Raw genomic sequence first — 20,478 nt, forward strand, 5'->3', positions numbered from 1 at the left:
GGGGCAGGAGCAGAAAAAAAAATAAAAAGGGCAGCAGCTGCATGCGGTGGGGCACCAGCTCACAGACAGTTATGATGCATTTATAGTGGAACACTTCCACACCCTGATCAAAATAACTCACTTAAAGTATAACCACTATCCTCTGTAATAAAAACACACAGGGAACTAGTAACTATTTAACCATTTAGAGGCAGTCTCTAGCATGGACACTGTGGTTAATCAGCTGGTCGGGCAGAGAGACTGTGTGCACCTTGATGCACAAGAAAGAAACTTGTCCAATTTACTAAAGTAAATAATTAAAAAAAAAAAAAAAGAAATCACCTAGATAGCTTGTGCTGCTTGACATTACATAGAAGGTAATATAGCCTACAGAGACGCGTAGAGGTGCAAGTGTGGATCTCTAAATTGGAGAAAATAATCTGCTTGGATAGGTGGTCTTTACAATAAGAAGTTACTGAGAAAGATATTACTGCCCAACACTGCACATGCATTATATCACTGTATGCACTTCCCCTAGAAGAGCACTCTAGAGGGCACTGCATCACCCTAGAGGGCAAATTTTTTTACCTTTTTTAATATTAAGGGCACCCATTTGTGCACCGTGTCATGTTTTCTCCACTGAACAGGCACTCTTGAGGGCACTGCATCACGTTTTTTCCCACCCATTAGCGCACTTAATCACGTATTCTGCACTGGAACAACAGCCTATATGGCACTGCGTCACGTTTCTTGCACATTGGATCACCCTAGAAGGCACTTTATCATGATTTATCTACTACAGGGGCATCAGAGCAGGCACTTACTGCAATCGCACCCTCTACCATCCAGTCCATCAGTGGTTCTGTTGTTGGTGAAGGTAATGAACGTTTTTTTCCAGAATGTAAACATCTTAAAAACAGATTCTTAACATCTAGATGGTTTATGAATACAGCCATAGAGTTTCACTGCAGGAGACAACCAATGCAGACAGTGATGATTTAATTAATCATCTCAGGACATTTTCACGGGACAAACTAAGTGTCCCACTGGAGGGAGCCCAATCAGGAGAAACTTGAAGTTGTACAGGGGCCACGCTTCTGCCAACAGATGAGATTTGAATTACTTGGGGGGGTGGGGGTGGATTAATCACGTGCGCAGGAGAAGGCAGAAATGGCAGGGGAGTTTAAAGGGTGGTCGCATGGAAGTATCACCCATCAAAAAGCAGCAGGATCGGTGTGTCTCCTCAAGCAACCTCTGATGAGAACTGCAGAATAAGAGTAATTAGAAAGAGGGGATGTTTTATGACGAGGCAGAGACACCTTCTTCCACACTGCACGCCTCTGAGAAGAAAGCGGTGGTTGCACGCTAAAAAAAAACACACACACACACAAACGCACACTCTCCCACATGCCTGGAAAACGCAGTGTTTATCGTCTGAATTGGTCTCAGTTCCCCCTTCCGACCACTGTGTGGTTCATTCCAGCGGCTCTGTATCCTCAGCGAGGTGTGTTTCTGCTGTCAGCAGCACTGAGCCCGGCGCTTCCATCACTCCGCGCACAACAAGAGCCGCAAAGTGAATTTCGATGGAGAGATTAAAACCGAGCGCAGATCTTCTAATGCGCGACTGCTTTATGCTCAGCTGGTAACGGGGTGAGTTATTAACGCATGAATGATCCGCTGCCGCCGAGTTTTCTTTTCTAACAAGATGCACCGGGTTGTTTTTTTATGGATAAGGGTAGAAAAGTGAAGGCTGTGTGATTGAGATGATGCGTAACAAGTGTCTTGGTTGATAATAATCTGTGACCAGAGTCGGGGAACCTCTTGGGACATTTGCGCTCCAGAGGGAATTTGTTATATTTAAATGGTAAAGTGGAGAGTTTTAATAAATAGTGCACATGTGAATGTTTTCAATGCATGCTGTTGATGCCATGTGCATTATTAGATTGGTTTGTGAAACAACAAACACGTGTCAAAACTCCCGGACACACAATTGAATTTTCCGCACAAGTTAAAGGTGTTTGCTTTATGTTGCCTTTATCATTTTACAGGTGACACATCTACACACCTTCCCTCCTTTCAGCTGCAAATGTCAGCGCCCGAAACCTCAGACAAAGTCTTCTTGGAGAAGCTTGTGTAACAAATGAGGGTACAGAGGCGCTTCGCACAAAGGGAATTGCCATTTACACTCTCGCTGTTTTAATCAGGAGGTTGTGACAGTGTGTTTGGATACACAGATCGAGTAAGATTGAGATGTGCTTTTCTTTCTTCTGTTTTTTTTTTACCTGGATCTGCAGCTGGCAGTCTGCACTGCTCTGGAAATTATGTTTTATCAGCAGGCAGCTGATTGCGTTGAAGGAGGCAAAAATAATTAATAATTTAGAAACTGTTAGTGGATTAAACTATTAAATTAATTCCAAACTATTTTGAGAAATGATTTAAGGCTGTGATTAATGATTGTTTTCATTATGAATGACTCTGCAGACTGTTTCATAGTTACAAAATGTAGAAAAAAAAGTGAAAATGTTCATCACAGTTTCTCAGAGCCCTTTACTATCTTAAGTTAATGCTTGACACTTTTGCTTAAAAAATGACTAAAGTGATAAACTGGTAAACTTTCGATCTTTTCGATCCACTAGTTGAATAATCGACTAATCGTTGCAGCTCTAGTTGTGACTGTGTTTGGACAGACAGATGGAGTGAGACTGAAATGTACTTTTTATCTGAACATGCAGCTGGTAGCCTGCGCTGCTTTGGAGATTGTATTTTTATCAGCAGGCAGATGATTGCAGAAGAGGCAAAAGAATTTATAACTGGGCTAGAGATGTCAACTATTAAAGTAATCCTCAACTATTTTGATAATCAATATAGGGCTGCAACTAATGATCATTTTTCTCATTGATTAATCTCCCCATTATTTTCACAATTAATCAATTACTTGTTTAGTCAATAAAATGGCAAAAAAAAAAAAAAAATACTCATCACAATTTCACAGAGCTCAAAGTGACATCTTAAGTGTATCTTTTGTTCAACCAACAATCCAAGCGATTAATCAGTTATCAAAATGGTTAGCGACTAATTTTCTTTCAACAGAGTAACTGATCAATCGACTTATCGTTGAAGCTTTAGTTGTGACAGTGTGTTTGGGCTCAGAGGCGAAATGAGACTGAGAGGTGGTTTGTACCTGAATCTGCAGCTGGCAGCTCACAGCGCTTTGGAAATGTGTCTTTATCAGCAGGTAGCTGATTACAGAGAAAGGGCAAAAAGAATTCATAAACAGAACTAGAGCTGCAATGATTATTAGTTGATTAGTTGTCAAATTTGAAATAAATCGCCAACTATTTAGAGAATCGATTCACTGCTTTGAGTCATTTTTTTTAAGTTTAAATGTCCAAATTCTCTGACTTCAGCTTCTTAAATGTGAATATTTCCTGGTCTCTTTACTTCTCTATGACAATAAACTGAATATCTTTGTGGTTGTGGACAAAACAAGGTGTTGAAGACGTCATCTAGGGCTGTGGGAAACACTGATTGATATTTTTCTCCATTTTCTGACATTTTATGGACCACACAACTCCATTGATTGAGAAAATATATAAGAAAGTATAAAATCAAGACATTAATCAACAATTAAAATTATCCTTAGTTGCCGCCTGACAAAGAAACATAATGGAGGCAGGATATTTTACAGTTTGACAATAAACTTTACAGTCAAAATCATATCAGAGCACTGAAATAGTAAAGTTTCACTGGTATTTTTAATCATTAAAATTAACTATAAATAAGAAAGACACAACTACAGCAATATACATGTATATATTCAAACTGAATTAACAAAAAGGCTCAAATCTACACTGCTTTATACAAAGATAATAAATAAAAAACAATCTGCATTATGTTCTGTTCAAGTTTTAATATAGATGCATATTGGACAAGAAATATGCCGATACAGACCGATGATAATATCGGTGAATGGATATATCAGCTGGGCTCTTCAAAAAGGTAATCCATTAATGAAAATAATAGTTGGTTGCAGCCCTATACTGAGCAAAGAGAAATACAGTGTAAAATGTACTGTGTGCAAATTACTAGTCATTTGCTGAGAAAATTACACACATTTTTCACAGTCTAGAAACAATTACAGTGCAGAAAAACTTAATTTAAAAACATGCAAAACACATTAATCTTAAGTTTGTGTGCAGCGTCTTGATTTCCGCAGCACCGGCTGCAGTGTGGCTTTCTTGCAAAGAGGCGTTTGAAGCTCAGAAAGGATTTTAGCTCCTGATTCAGTTGCTCATTTTCAAATTATAATGAAGTATAAAGCAGCCTGGAAATATCTCCCTGCTGCAGCTCCGTCAGGAACATTTAAATTCTTCGCCGTTGTAACTTATCTTCGTCACCTATGATCTCCTGCTGGCATTAAAAAGTAAAAGCACACAGACCTTATGATAGGTAATGAGATGTTAATCACCCTCTGTCCCTGTTTAATTTCTCACAGTTAACTAAAATCCCCACAAGGCTCTCAAGCAAATATGCCCAGTGAACCAGCTGGCACTTCTACGTCTCGAGACAGCGACTGACCTGAATTGACGCTTTACCCACACAGCTGTCTAAAAAACACACTGCACTCTTAAAAATAGGGGTTTCAAAATGGTTCTTTGTGAAGGGCTGAGGTTCCACCCGGGACCGTTTGCTTCTGATGAACCCCTTTTTAGTTGCAAAGGTTGTTTGTAACACTAAAGGTGCCATTAAGAACCCTTTTCGTGCAAAGAACCCGTTCTGGAAGAAAGAATTCTTCAAGGGTTGAAAGCATGGGTGTTAAAAGACCCTCACCCTCAAATACTGAAATGTTTAGTCATGATTCAGAATTATTTTTTTTTAATGTAGATCTGGAATCCCCTAAACAATTAATTGTACTTGTGTTTGACCAGAGCTGATAGTTGCTTTTTCTGGGGCATATTTTTGCCTTGTATGTTCAATACAATGCACCCATGGAATATAGTGTTACATTACAGTTAGATTTTAAAATATGTAATCAGATTACTTTTAGTAAAAATGGGGATTATTTGCAAGATTACAATTTTAAAGTATATTTTAATCTGAAGAACGATATACTATACTAAATGACTGGAATGTGAAAAGGTTCTCAGTTGAATCCCCCAGGGTGGGTTCTTGTTAGCACCCTTCGAAGGTTGAAAGGTTTTGGATTGAAACTCCAGAGAGGGTTCTGTACAGACCCGTTACACCATAGAAGGGTCCTCTGAAGAACTGTCCATAGGATGTTCCCGGGAAAAACCTTTCACAGATGGTTCTAAGTAGAATATGTCGACTTCTAGATAGAGCCCTCTGATAGGGTTCCAGGTGGAACCTTTATAAAGGTTGGCAGCAAGTTTTCTCTCCAACCAACCGACAGCCCGCCTGACTCGGCCAATCAGCTGTTTGAAGACTGAAATCAGCTGATTAAATGAGTCGAGCCTGGTGTGCTCCGGCTTGGTCGGAACGAAAACCCGCAGCCGCACGGCCCTTCATGAAATAGTCTGGACATGCCCGTACTACGGGGACATGTCAAAGAATCTTACATGGATCTAGTCAGCACCTTTATTTCTAAGAGTGTGAAACATAATCTGCTTGAATTTATTCAGGTATTATCCTTCGATGTCAGTGAACGTGACTCCTGTCCTCCTGTCTGTCTTCCTCACTCCCCTCACATGTACACACTTATACATTTGCATGTGTTTTTCTGCCCCATGTGTCTGTCTTTCATTGAATGAGTGACAGCTGCTGTTTGAAGGAGGGAACAGGCATGTTTGATTGCCTGTTCCCTTCATAACGGTTGTCCAATTTCATGGCTATTAGGCTTGTTAATAGGAGCGGGGAAAAGAGAGAGCAGAGGGCCTATCGGTGTGCTTGGTTGGACCCTTTGATTAGAGGGCATGGTTTGTGATGCTAAGAGACAGTGTCACATGTCACATAAATACGCCGGCTGACAGGGACACGGCTCATATTGTTATTACCCATCGGGGCTTATTGATGATCAGCCCGACACAACCCACTGGGTGTAAAAACATATATAAATAAAGCATTTCAGAAGGTGGTATTGTGATTTTTTTTTCTTCTTCTTCACATCCTTGGAAATTCAAGGTTTGATTTATTCATCAGATTAATGCTTCAGTAATACAGCCAATACAGTCATTACAGGACAAACAACAACAAGAATATGGTCCTATTGATTAAATCCTGCAATTTAAAACAAACTCAATTAGAGCCATATTTCCACTGGATTATATGCATTAGCTTCGCTCATTATGGACACTGCCACTGCACCCAGAGACCTGAGGAAAACCTGAGCAAGTCATCCAGATCCTCTCATTACAATGTCACAGGAGGATACATGCAAAATGAATGATTGTGTTTAATATTCAAGATTATGGATAAAACCCCATTTTAAAGACACTGGTGTGGTTGATTCAGTGGCTGGGAGGGCTGCATGAAGCAGGAATAGGTTGGCCGTTAAGGAGTTAATGCAGGAGGAGGGGCTTTACAGAGCATTTATAAATAAGAAAATTTGATTAATTAATGATTAAAATTAACATCTTATGAGATTGTTTAATCAGGCACATCTGAATATGTTTTCCAAAACACGATGCATGAAATCATTATGTCCCCCAGTGATGCTGATAAAACTGATGCGTCTGAGGCAGATGCATCTCAGTTATCATAACAATGTATTCTAATGTTCTTCTGTAGATCTTTTATTTTAGGTTTCTAGTTAAAGCAGTCACTGAAACAAAACAATATTTATTTAGCGGATAGTTTGGATTATTTTAAGTGAGGTTGTATCAAGTACTTATGGATAGTCAGTGTATTAGTTACAGTAGATGGCAGTCGGCACGTTCCCAGTTTGAAGAAGCAGAGCAACAGCACAGAAGCTAAGCAATGAACTGGTATCGACAGGTTCTGCAACAAAACATTGGTTTAGCCACTTAAAACAATACCCACCTAACAATACCTCTGCGGTAAAGTCCCCTTCTCTTGTCTGTTTCATCTTATTACGCCTCTTCCCTTTGTTTTCATCTCATTACGTCTGTCATGTGTGATATGCGCTGATGGATGAACCAGGGAATCTTCTTTTCCATGTGTTATTGTTCCATCCATTTAGGCTGAAATTGATCTTGATGCCGGGAAGGCACAATGATGCAAAATAAATAATAAAATAAAATAATCAAATATTCTACCCAAATGCCTAAAAACTAAAGTAATGAGCCTGTGTTAAAAATGTACAGATAGAAAGCACAGATATTTGTGTTAAAATGTAGGGAGTGAAAGTAAAAAGTTGTAGGAAAAACAAATAGTACAACATAAAAGAAATCTAAAAAAAGAAAATAAAGTACAGATTCCGAGGCAGCGGTAGACCAGCAACTCCTGTGGGTTAAATGACTGATTTCAACCATGGAGTTAGGTTGGTTTGGAGAGAGCGATGTACGGCTTGTAGAAGGGTGGCTTCCTGTCAGAAATAACTTTCTGACAACAAGGTAAAGCAGTCAAAATATTTGCTGATGTTGCTTACCTTCAGTGCTGGTACTCCTCTCTGCTTTGTGTGCCACAGCATCTACTGATAAAACACTGACTATCGATAAATACCTCATACAGCCCCACATGAAATAATTTGGACTATCCAATTTGACGTTTGTAGTTAAAAGAGTTAAATCATCTAATAGTTTATTCAATCAAGGCACTTGTAAATAAGTTGTCCTTTTCATTTATACTGTGTATAGCAGTTGTGAAGATCAAACCTTTACACCATCCAGCTGACAGATAGCATAAGCAGTCAATTTGGGATTCACTGTTTCTGCTCTGTGGACTTTGCAACTTGCTGAGCCTCTCTTGTGAATGTATTGATAGAGCTGGCATGTCAAATCTTTTCTTTTGTGAATCTGAAACGGAGACAATCCTATGTTAATACAGAGTATCTCTCACCAACAGACACTCTATTTGAAGTGAAAATAGATGCCACTCTCCACAATCCACTTAAAACATATAACTCTGCAATCTCTTGGGGATCTCTCTACTGGGTGCCAAAGTGAGATATTCCTGAATGAGTTTACAACAAAGACTCCACTTAAAACTGTTCATTTTGCAACAGTCAGAGGACTGACTTTGATGCAAATCAAAGGATGGCAGTGGGATGATGAAACTGAATATTTATGGTCTTTTCCAGACCCAGAGATGTCCCAGAGTACTTGTGAGCCTTTTTAACAGCAGATAAAATTGCACTTGAAAGTTGTAGGCAGGTTGCTTGACAGCTGCGAGAAACTCAAGTGCTTTTTACTATTGTGAGCAAATCACTAAAGTACCTCTCGTGTGAACGACACAGTGATGCCCACTAGTGCATTTACGCAATGGTGCAAAGCCGCCAGTAAAAGCTGCTATTTTGTTTGAGTACTGCATGTCTTTAATCTAGTTTGCTCCTCTTCTCTCTACCCACTGCAGAATGCATCAACTGTCTGCAGAAACTGTCTTTGAGTCGTCTTGGTCCTTGGCTGCAGGGCCGTGAGCAGCTACCATGACGTATCCCAACACCAGCATACTGACAGCCAACTTCAGTGGAGCTTTGGACAGCCATGACTCTGGGGGAAACATCTACCGACCCTTTTCTGTTTTCAGCGTGCTCACTCTTACACTGCTGGCCATGCTGGTGGTGGCCACCTTCGTGTGGAACTTGCTGGTGCTTGTGACCATCCTGCGGGTGAGGACATTCCACCGCGTGCCCCACAACCTGGTGGCTTCCATGGCCATCTCCGATGTGATGGTGGCAGCCCTGGTCATGCCGCTCAGCCTCGTCCACGAGCTGAACGGCAGGCTGTGGAAACTGGGCCGCGTGCTGTGTCAGGTGTGGATCTCCTTCGACGTGCTGTGCTGCACGGCCAGCATCTGGAACGTGACGGCTATCGCGCTGGACCGCTACTGGTCCATCACCAGGCACCTGCAGTACACACTCAAGACACGTAAAAAGATCTCCAATGTGATGATTGCACTCACGTGGCTGCTGTCCTCCATCATTTCCCTGTCGCCTCTCTTTGGCTGGGGGGAGACTTACTCGGAGGGGATGAAGTGCCAGGTGAGCCAGGAGCCGTCCTACACCATCTTCTCCACCTTCGGGGCATTTTACCTGCCGCTTTGTGTGGTGCTGTTTGTTTACTGGAAGATCTACAAGGCTGCCAAGTTTCGGATTGGCTCCCGCAAGACCAACACAATAACGCCCATGGCTGAGGTGATTATTCATTTTCCTTTTTAAAATCCATTTTCTTAAAATAACTCCTTATTATTATAAGTCACGATATCATCATTTTCCCCTGTTTCAAGGTAATGAGTATTAAATGTAGATGGATGCTCCTTGAAATGAATCAGGGAGGTAGCATGCGCAGCTATGCTCTGATAAGCTGCAAGTCACAAACAGTAGCAGTTTGGCCATCGGGAGCACTGTTCTGGCAAGCTGATTGGGCTGCAGTGGCCAGTGTTAAAAATGCTAAATGAAAGAGTTAAGAACACAAAAAACACAAGGCAGCTACAGTACCTTAGAACTGCCCCCGCCTGCTTTTAACCTGATGCTATGGTCCTGTGTGTCTTTACACCCGACTGTTCACCCACGCGTACACATCAACAGGATTCTCAATCAGTGCATGGAGTAAGTGTGGCTGTGCAGAGTGGAGAAAAAGTGGACCGCACAGGAGAAAGAGAGAATGAGTAAACTAGAATTAAGAAGGGGGAGCATTAAAAGGAGAAAAGCCTGCGAAGAATGTGCTGCTAAATACTGTAAAATTACAGATATCTCCACAAGAAAGAGACATACTAGCAGGGTCTCAACACGTCATATCACAACACCCTTTCCCAAGCTGATTCTATGTTTCACAAAACTTAATCATGCTATGTAGAAAAGCTGGAGATGCATGTGCAGGAAATGCCAGGTACGAAACAAACACTTCAAAAGTTCCTGCTATAGATATATTTATTCCAGTTGTCTTAATTATGGAAGTGCAATCAACTGACTGAATCAACTGAAGTGCAACTAATTGAAAATAAAGACACTTGGTTGTTTGACAACACTTTATATACCGCTCATGTTGAGATTAGAGCTGCAGCAATTAGTCAATAAATCAATTAGTTGATCAAAAGAACATTAGTTAATTTTGTTGTGAATTGATTAATCATTTCATTAATTTTTGGTAAGGAGAGAGCCCTCATGCACTTGATGATTTGAAGGTGGCACAGCCTTAAACCTTTGCAGAATAACCACCTCAAAATCTGTGAGTCTGTGAGTGAGGACATTGGGATTGGAGCGATCAGTGGCAAAGACAAGGTTAGCACACTTATTTACTTAACTGTTTTATGCAAAAAGCTATGAAGCAGAAAATAAGTCATTCAGCTTTGGAAGAGGGGAGAAGAAGGATGACTATGACACTGTGCTACTGAATTCATTGAAGGCTTCACACCAAAGAAAAAGACGATACATGAGAGAGCCTGTTTCTACCAGCAAGTGAAGGAGATGGAGGAAAAAGCTGGGTGCTTCATCAGAACACTCTGTGAGTTGAGTGAGATTTTATGGCTCAACGTATCAGAGAGAGAGACTGGTTGTCTTCCATGACAAAGAGCTTTCCAGGTGACTACAGGTCAGATCCGACCTCTTGCTGGAGCCTGCAGTGCAGACGGTACAGCAGGCAGAGGATGCAGCACAGCGGATAAGTCAGCAGGAGCGACAGGCAGCATTCAGTTTGCAGGACATGATACACCGGAGAAAGCCCACTCAGGGCACTATGGGTGCTGGTGATGCAGGAAGGAGAAGGATGACGCCCTAGGGAAAGTGCAGAAGTGTAGAAAATGGTGAAAAGAAGAGAAAATCTTTCTCCAAGTCAGCAAGGGAGGTCACTATTAGTAAGGACACTTTTAGCCAGGAGCAGTAAGTAAGGAAAAACATGGCAGTGCAGAGCATTGGACAGAAAAATAAATAAAAAACACACTCCAGTTAAGTTTATAATAGATGATGAAGGTGACATCACTGTAATGAAAATCTTCAGAGCATTAAAGGCTGAGCAAACTAGGTAAATCTAGCTAACCCCTAAACATCCCATCTGACAGTTTGCTGCTGGTCCATCATGACAAAATACCCCCACAAATCAACAGCAAGAAGTATCTCTATACACAGCAAGCAGGTTTATGGTCAGCAGCCTATCAGGTGAGGACACAGTCGTAGAAAGAGTTGCACAGGTAAGTGCATTATATGAGCAAGTACATACCTGACATGTCTACAGTACAGTGTTTGACCTTAAAATTAGCACTCTTAAAGAAATGTGCCATGTACTTATGGCCAGGCACAGCAGCCTGGTTAATATGTACATTTTTCATAAAAGTGAAGGTCTCTCTGTCTCTCAGATATGGAAACCAGGTACGGACAAATGAAGAATGTGCAGCAGGACCTAAAAGCACTGGTCATTGCTGATGCATTGTCACGCAGGCTATTAAAGGACAGAGACAACACCACAGAGACAGACATTGCCTGTCATGTCAATGCTGTCACTCACAGCTGGTCAATGTCACAGCACAAACTTGACATGATAAAGTCTGCAGTGGCATGAGCAACTGCAAAGGATACGGAAGCTGATCAAAGATGGATGAACAAATGCAAAAGACTATTACACAGTTAAAGACTCTGTCAACAAGTGAGGTTGCATTTTAATTCCACAGTCAATGAGACAGGAAATATAAGAGCGCATACATGACAGTCATCAAGGTCTGTGAAACTGCAGAGAATGAGCAAAGAAAACTGTGTGATGGCTTTAAATGTCTTGTAGTATTAAACCCTGTCACTTCTGTCAGGAAAACAAGTGTACGCAGCACAAAGAGCCATTACAACCTACACCTCTGCCTCAATGACCATGGCAACGGATAACCACAGACATATGCGAGTATACAGGGAAGCACTACAATGAGATATCAGGCTATTACTCACGTTACACAGAAATTTTGCACCTGCCTACTACCACCACACGCCAGGACATTAAGTCATTGAAAACCACATTTGCAGCATTTGGCACTCCTAACCAGACAATTAGCGATAACGATCCACAATGCACAAGTGAGACCTTGGAAGGTCTTCCACAGATAGTATGACATTGTGAATGGCACAATCAGTCCTGTGTGTTCAAACAGAAAAAGGCATCCTCAAAAAGATGACCCACTATTTGCATTAACGTGCCCAGGAGAAATGCTCATGGGACAAAAGAAACCAGGAGATCCTGTCCTGTTAAAGTTGGACAAGGGCAAGGAATGGAAAGGACAAGCAAGCAACGACGGCTGAAACACAATATGAGGGCAGTAGTCGTGAACAGTATGTAAGAAGATCTGTTAGAGTTTGTAAATGTGACAATATATCCATAAATTCTAATATATAAGTTGGTTATGACCAGACTGTTAGTTTAAATAATAAGTATGATGCATGAAGGTGTCAGTGTAAAAGTAACACAGTATTGCCTCGTATGTCATTATTCTATTAAATCAGCGTACCATTAAATGCCTATAACAGATTTGATTTAACTGGACTGTTTGAATATCATTCTCATTTGTTTCCTAGGGAATAAAAAGGCATGTGAAATTATATTTATGAGTTTTAAACAAACGCAGTGGTTAGACATTTAACATTCAAACTTTTATTCCCAATCAACTAATCAGAAATTACAAACAAGAAGAAAATAAAGAGCAACCTGCAAAGCAAAAGGCAAGTGGAAAAAGTAAAAGGATATAAGCTATCCCATATTGTAGGCCTATTTATCTTAACTTTAAAAGGAAATAAGATAAATTGCTTTGAATGTAAGTGTGAGCCCTGCCCTTGGTGGTTCTCTGGCAGTTTCTTCACTGTGGGTTGCAGACAAGTTAGTTCCAGCGTCCAAGCGATTGCAGTACTTGGACTGCATGTGAAGGACCTGGCTGAATCCCTGCCCGGCTAGTTGAGAAAGCAAGAGGAAGCAGTCTGGTCTTGGTCCAAAAATTTGCGAGCAGACAAAACTGTTTTCGAACGCTGTAGAGAGAAGTTGCAGCAGTGTAAACTATCCCATCTCAGCTGAAATCAAACTGAGGCTGATGGCGATGCTGTGACTCAATTTGTGACTTGGTAGGTGTCTTGTTTTAGAATAGTGTCATAATGTTTGTCTGGATGCTAGACACTAAACGCCCCCCCAAGAACACCTCACCTGAAGGGTTCTCAGAAATTGCTTCCAGTGTCCCCTGATTATCTCTGAACAGTATTGTCGAGCCTGTATTCTCGGAGCACAAGCTCCCTTTAGTGGGAGAAGTCTCCCAAAAAAATTTTAAAAATGAAATAAATTAATCAAATACTACACAATTTCAAATGAAAACACAAACTATGAGATCACTGAAATGTAATTATCTCTGCCAGCTGTAAGCCTTCATGCGTGTGTGCATGCGTAAACACATAATCTCAAGAAAGCCTTTAGCAAATTTCCTCAAACTTTACACAAATGACCGCTTGGACCCAAGCATGAGGTAACCACTTGGAGAATAACTACTTACATTTAATGAAATTATAAAATAAATGTAACTATACTACACGTAAAAATACTACACGCAGATGTCATCCATGATTAGTTAGGAGCTAAACTGTGAGAGAGTTGGCGGAGTATATTTTATTGTTTTCTCAACTGTGGTACTCGGAGAGCCTACTGTTTTTGGTATGTTGTATAAATACTTAAATAAAAACTGAAAAGTTTGAAAAACCCTGGTCTAAAATAAGAGAGTTGTAGTTATTGTTTAGCGGTAATATTGTGACCTCAAGGGGAGATTATTTGAGGGCGAGATGTCAAGGTTTTGCGTACTAAATGTAGATGGACACACCCCTCATATATCAGATGATGAATATTTCTCCCCCTTCAAATGGCTGATGCCCCTGACCCTCTAATATGGGTTGCTGTGCAATTATTATTATTTTGCCTGGTGAGCTATTCAGCAGTAATCAGGGAAACATGAGTATGCGATGTGTGAGCATACAGACAAATAACGGAAGCGATCCTGCTCATCACCGCCAGCTTGTTAATGTGCGTCTGCAGAAGGTAGAAGGCTATAAATACCACCCCCAGCATCTTTAATGGGCCACTGCACCTTCCTGTCTGCGGCGTTCCTCTAATCAGCAGACACAAAGGTCTAGATCTGTTCCACAGGCATTAGCAAACATTTAATCAGGCAAATTTTCCACATGAAAATTGAGTCAGCATCCACTTTTCGCCTGCCCTTATGTTGAGAAATGCTATTTCAAAACACCTCGGTGATAAGAGATTATGCCACTTTTAGACAGTCAGTGCAGACACCATTTTCCTTCACCCATGAAAGGCTACTTATGAAAATCACTGAACATCCTGAGAAATTGGCAAACGTCCACAGAAAGGAGAAATGTTTCACATAAATACACAGTAAGGGCTTTTTTTTCTTTTCATTTATGTAATTTTGTACTTGAAAACTTCACTCAAGTCCTCAAGACACCCCTCAGTTACACAAGTGTGACATCAGTTGCCCCCAAATTGACCTTGTGGTCAAGGAGGAGCAATAGTCAAATGAATTATCCCTGTCTCTTACTGCTTTGATGGACCGACTGTTATGTCAAGTTACATTACACACGCAATCGCTCCTATAGCTTTCGCAATTAGATGGAATATGTTTTAATAGTCGTTTTGCTTTCCACAGACACACCCGCAGCTTATGGTTGTATTATAAGTGTCTCATTACCCAGCCAAAGTTTATTCTCATCATTTCCCAGCGTGCATCAGGGAGATGAGGCGCCGAGCCCTGCAAAGAGCCGGCACAGAGTTGTGATGTGTGCGGTGGCATCAACATCCAAGATAATAAACCTCCTGCACTCATCCATCAACAACACCCACTCGAAGACATTAAGATGTACACACATACCACAAGAAATAGAGTGTATTGATAAGTAAGGTGCAGAGATTCTTGGCCTACATACACAAATAGCTCGAACACAACAGTGCCTAAAAGCAAGATGTATAGTTTCATGTCACTGCAAATGTGAAAACTGACAAAACATTGATCAATTAACTTCTATCTCTACATTTCAGTTTCCATAAAACTTCAGAACTGTCTAACTTCCATACTGAATTACCTCACCTTCAACACATTAAGTACACTTATCATTCTTTCTTGAACACTTAGACCTTTATGACAAATGAAAGCAGCTTAAAAATTCTTAACAAGACCAAAAAAAAAAAAAAAAGACCAGACTGGCCTCATCAGAGACTATTAGTCACAAAGTATGTGACTTCGTACTCTCAATCCCACTAGAGAATGTGATTCACGTCCCCTCTGCTAACAGTCAGTGTTAACTTAGAGCAATGAGATGATTAGCTTAGCATAAAGAATGGAAGCAAAACAGTCTCTGTTCAAAGTTAAAAAAATACACTAAGCAGTGCCTCTAAATATACATATCTAAATATGTGCAAACTGCAGGTATAGGACTATGCTTGTGTGTCTTTGTGTAGCACCTCAGCCTCAGAACTCAGACTCCAGTTCGTTATTTCTCTCCATTTTTCCCCCCATGTTCCTCTTGTCTCTACACATTCATAAAGCTTTGGCATGAGTGCTAATTTCTTGCTTAAACTGAAACATTTCCAATTCGTGTGGACACATCAGTTCGGTGTGAATTGATGCAAACACAGTAAAAAATTACAGTTTTTTTTCTTCTACAGGAAATTACAGGGTATAACGTCTCTCTCCTTTTCCGTGCTCTACCTTCCTGTTCTTCCCAGACTCGTCTCTTCTCCACTCATTGCCTGGCAACTTCACGCTGGCAAAATTACAAAGCAAAAGAAGCTGAAGTCACTGTTTCCATCTCCTCTTCATCAATATAGCACTTTCAGCTTGTAACACCATGTAAACACCACAAGTTGTAATTTTTGCATTTCAGCTTGTGTACAGATTAAATGAAATATAACTTGTTAAAGCTGCAGTAGTAATAGCATTTCAATATAACTTTAGTCAAATAACTATGTTTAACCATATTACTAACAATATTTAATTGAAGGGTTCCTTTTAAAACATGTCTGTGAATGTCCACCACTTTGTATTTAGTTTTTTTAAAACTGGACCCACTCTGAATCAAACAATCAATCAGGGTTAGCTAGCACAGCAACTCTGCTAGCTGTTGAGCTGATTTTACAAAAAACCCACTTATACCCATGAATGTCTGGCTTTTGTCTTATTCTGCAGTAGTCATAGGTATTTATCAACTCCAGCTCTGATCAGCAGTAATGAAAACATGCCACTTGGGTAGATATGCTCATTTTCTATCCTTTTTGGCAGAGGCAGTGAAAGCTTGTTGCCTCTAACACACACAATAGAAACACACAAAATTAACAAGAAATTCTACTTACAGGTTTATGTTTGGGTCTGTTAACACTAGAAGGAGACTGGGATGACTTTTTAATAAAAAACTTAGCTCTCAGGTTGCTGGCAAGGACAAGATCTCCACGGGAGATCAACAGAAAACTAGATTTTGTTTTTAAGTGAGCCATTTAAGGTCAGCCTCACCTTCTTTGTTGGAAAGTGCATCATCACTTCAAAACTGGTCTGCTGTATGAAGGGGATCTGCAGTTAAGTGCACTTTTTAGCTACTAGACCATCTAATGTTGAGGTTTCTAAAGCCATCCACCAAATTTGAAACCTCCATCCCAACAGCTCTATGCTTTTAACCTCTGACTTCTGCCGCAAATGGATTTGCTTCATCCATCTTATCAGTTTTAGGCCCCGCTGACCCGTTTCAACTAAATTCACTCCAGAGGGAAGAAGTTTCTCCATCTGCGTGTTGCAGGTTCTTGTTTAAACATAACACAACAACAGTTTAGAGTGTTCGACGGTGTGCTTTACTTCTGACACATTTAGAGGGATGGTTAGTCTCTATAAAAGCTGTTAGGCTGCTGAATGACCCGGCCGACTTCACCTGATAAACAAAAAACGAAGTCAGCCTTGAGCTGTGCTAGGCAACAAACAGGAGAGGAGAAAGTCAGCAGATTAATGCTGACATTTTCTTTTTTCCTTTTCCTGGCTCTGCGGTATGTTTGAGAAATGGCACAAAATGAGCTGCTGGAAAATGCAGATTAAGACACAGCTCTGGCTTTATGCTCCGTGTCTGTGTGTGTCTGTCTGTGTTTGTGTGTGTTTGTGTATGAAATGAGAGAATAAAGCTCTGCCTTGTTGATCCACCTGTTGATTAACATTTCTGTTCAGCAGACTATAATCCATCTTTTGTTTAGCAGGCAAAAAAAATTCACTTCAGCAACTGCTTTTCTTTGGCCTATATTGTTAAAGACGTTGCCTTTCTAATTCTAATAGTAACCAGGTTTGTCTGGTTTGATTGATTAATGAATCAATAGAGTAAAAGTTTTATTGTCTGATCAGCTGCCTCGCAGGTAAAGGAAGAAACGGCAGTCCCTTAGCCCCGCCCATTTCAAAACCTTTGCCAACTTTCTCCTTTCCTGTTTCCTGTACTTTAATATGCTATGTACTAGACTTGTCTGTTTTGAAAAGAAAACCATATTTTGAAGAAAATTATGTTGCTCTGGGACTGAAATGAAAAACGGGGGACATTTCCACTTCAGCAAATAATATTTCATTAAAATATCCAATGTTATTATTTCTGAAATAACAAGAGGAACAATTTCAGTTTCATGTATTTTGACTGTGGCACAGGCTGAATGACTGTAGTTTACAGTAGTGGTTTCCAAAATGGGCAGCAGGCCCCCCTGGGGGGGCACAGAGACACTGCGTGGGGGTGTGGATAACCAGGGGAAGAAGTATTGCTTTTCTCTATTTGAGAAAAGTTTTACAATCATAAAACTTCAGTGGATCAAAAATGTACAATAGGAAGTCATAAGTGAACTTGTTTGCAGTTCGAGGTGTCCTGTCAACTGTTTCTTTATAATGCTGGCTAAAGGAAAATGCTTTTTGGGCGACAGAGAGATTTTTTTTTTCTCATTCTAATGCTAACCAGGTTTGTCTGATTGATTAACGAGTCAAAGGAGTAACTGATTTACTGTCTGATCATCTGCCTCGCAGGTAAAGGAGGAAACACAGCAGCCACAGATGGTGTTTACTGTGCGTCACGCCACAGTGACCTTCCAGACAGACGGAGACACCTGGCGCGAGCAGAAGGAGAAAAAGGCGGCACTGATGGTAGGCATTCTGATCGGCGTGTTTGTACTTTGCTGGATTCCTTTCTTCATCACCGAGCTCATCGTCCCACTGTGCTCCTGCGACATCCCGCCCATCTGGAAGAGCATCTTCCTGTGGCTGGGATACTCCAACTCCTTCTTTAATCCGCTCATATACACCGCCTTTAATAAGAACTACAACAACGCCCTGAGGAACCTCTTCTCCCGGCAGCGCTGAGCTGAGCCGCTCTGCACGCTCAGCTGACACGCTACACCAGCATACACCAGACAGAAAGGGACTAACCTGCCTGCATCCATTACTCCATCATCCTTTAGATGGATGATAACCAGAAACTGTCTTTTAAAATGTGTCATTTTTATTTATGTGTTCTTTTGTTTACCACCACGCTGAGGTAACCTCACAGCTGGACTGAGACGGGTGTCTGCACGACTGTATCTCCAAAGAGAGGAATAAATTGGTTGTGTTGTTGCAGTGGCGGATACAGTGCTGTCTACATGTTGGCTTCTGTCAGCCGTTTCAGGCTTATTAGGGAGGAAGGCATGTTAACTCTCTCATAAACAGTTTCATCATCATATGTGAGGCTGCTGGGAATAATTTCAAAGTGCAGCTGGAAGAAATGTTCAAGAAAAATCTTTTAGAGCTAAACAAAAAGAACCTCATAAATTATAAACCAAGAACAAACTGTGTATTCTTTATTAAAAAAAAACCCCAAAATACTCATCTAGATATCATTTCATGCTAAAAAAAAAATTGAATTGATCACAGAAAAGAAGGATTGTAAGAGCGATAGTCCTCAATGACCTTCACTTTATAGTAGAAGGGTACACATGAACTCTGTGGCTTCATATGAAATGTATTCATACATCCTTCTACAGATAAATGTACATGCTGGTCAGCTCCACACCAACCCTCCTTGCACATACACCTACACACTCCCACGCCTTTTATGAAATAAGGAAAATAGCAGAACACTTTATCAGTTGAATAGATGTATTGTTGATAAAGTGCAGCCACGAATTATTACATCTCACAACATTTCAAGTAACTATTAGATACAGAAGATGTGTGGAACGGTGTAAAGCTATTCAAATCAACATCTCGACAGATTCTGTAGCCAGAGAAGTTGCTCGGAATCAGAAAATAAAAGATACGGACATGTGTAGCTTCAATAAGATACGCATGCTTTGACTTGTGGAAATATACTTTAGTAGGGAGAAGCTAATGTTAGCTAATACAGAAGTCCCTAATGAGCTCAGCACACAAAACCTTTGCTTCAGCTGGTCTAATGTTTTCCAACTGTGGGTCTTTATCAGTTTTCCACGTGGCTCCCCTGTCTCCTGCACAAATTGTCACTTTCTACTGAAAGTTTTCAACACTGTAGAATCAGTGAGTGAAGCTGTATTTTGTTGTGTAATATACTGTACTGCGAGGAATCAAGCATGACAAAGTGATCCTCAGCAAGTAGTTGTGCTACATGTAAATGAGCTCCTGTTGGAGAGCAGCGTCGAAGCTTCTTGCACAAAATCTCATTAAATATTCATTTTTTGGATGGGAGAAGATTAAGTGCATTTGTACAAACTATTTAACGTTGCTGTCCAGTGAAAACCATGTCTCCACAATCGATGGGTTTGAATTCCTCATATAAACAGAAGGATTCAGTGTTAATTATGGTTGAAGAAATTAATTTATTGAGCTATAGAAAACTTTTAAGACTTCAGACTAATAACCCTTTTCAACTGAGGTGGTTCCAGGGCTGGCACTGGGGCTGCAATTATTCATTTACTAGGCAGTAGCAGTAATTAGTAGTAGTATTTCGAAGTTTTTGTGTTTCTTTTTCTTTCTTTTTATTGCCAGTGGCAACCAGCGTTACAGTGTTGCTGGGAAACCTTAGGTGTGTGCAGCTACATAATGACTTGGCTCTCTAGCCTTTGGAAAAGCAAGCTGTTACTTAGATGATTCTCAAGTTGAACCCACTGTGAACTGGCACTAGCACCAGCACCAAATTAGCACAAGGTTCTTGTTGGTCAAAAAAGGGGCAGAAGAGTCCGCAGCTATGGTAACTGTGAAACTGTGAGCTGAATGCTAACTTTAGCATGCTAACATTGACAATGCTATCATGACGTAGTTCAGCGGGTTTACTTTCGACCATGTTCATCATCTTAGTTTAAGAGTGTTAGCATGCTAACAGTTGCTAATTTGTACTAAACACAAAGTACAGCTAAGGCTGACAGAATGTCATGAGATTAACATGTGTTTGGT

At 40.6% G+C, this 20,478-nt stretch overlaps 1 protein-coding gene across 1 annotated transcript; it reads left to right on the forward strand.

Moving 5' to 3' along the window:
* The first annotated feature begins 1,493 nt into the window (after window positions 1–1,493).
* On the forward strand, window positions 1,494–18,920 carry htr5ab (5-hydroxytryptamine (serotonin) receptor 5A, genome duplicate b). Its single transcript, XM_084747512.1, has 3 exons — window positions 1,494–1,629; window positions 8,467–9,247; window positions 18,103–18,920. Exons 2-3 carry the CDS (start codon window positions 8,540–8,542, stop codon window positions 18,433–18,435), a joined length of 1,041 nt encoding a protein of 346 aa, XP_084603638.1. The 5' UTR covers window positions 1,494–1,629; window positions 8,467–8,539; the 3' UTR covers window positions 18,436–18,920.
* Window positions 18,921–20,478: the final 1,558 nt, after the last annotated feature.

The sequence above is a fragment of the Lutjanus erythropterus genome, chromosome 21 (genome assembly GCF_056507025.1).
Source record: "Lutjanus erythropterus isolate fLutEry1 chromosome 21, fLutEry1.hap2, whole genome shotgun sequence".
In the NCBI taxonomy this organism is placed as follows: domain Eukaryota; kingdom Metazoa; phylum Chordata; class Actinopteri; order Lutjaniformes; family Lutjanidae; genus Lutjanus; species Lutjanus erythropterus.

Excerpts from the sequence above, each read along its gene's own strand:
- htr5ab (XM_084747512.1), top strand. The coding sequence starts at position 8,540 with ATGACGTATCCCAACACCAGCATACTGACAGCCAACTTCAGTGGAGCT. Across the intron at positions 9,248-18,102 it reads CAATAACGCCCATGGCTGAG|GTAAAGGAGGAAACACAGCA; the intron begins GTGATTATTCAT and ends TCTGCCTCGCAG.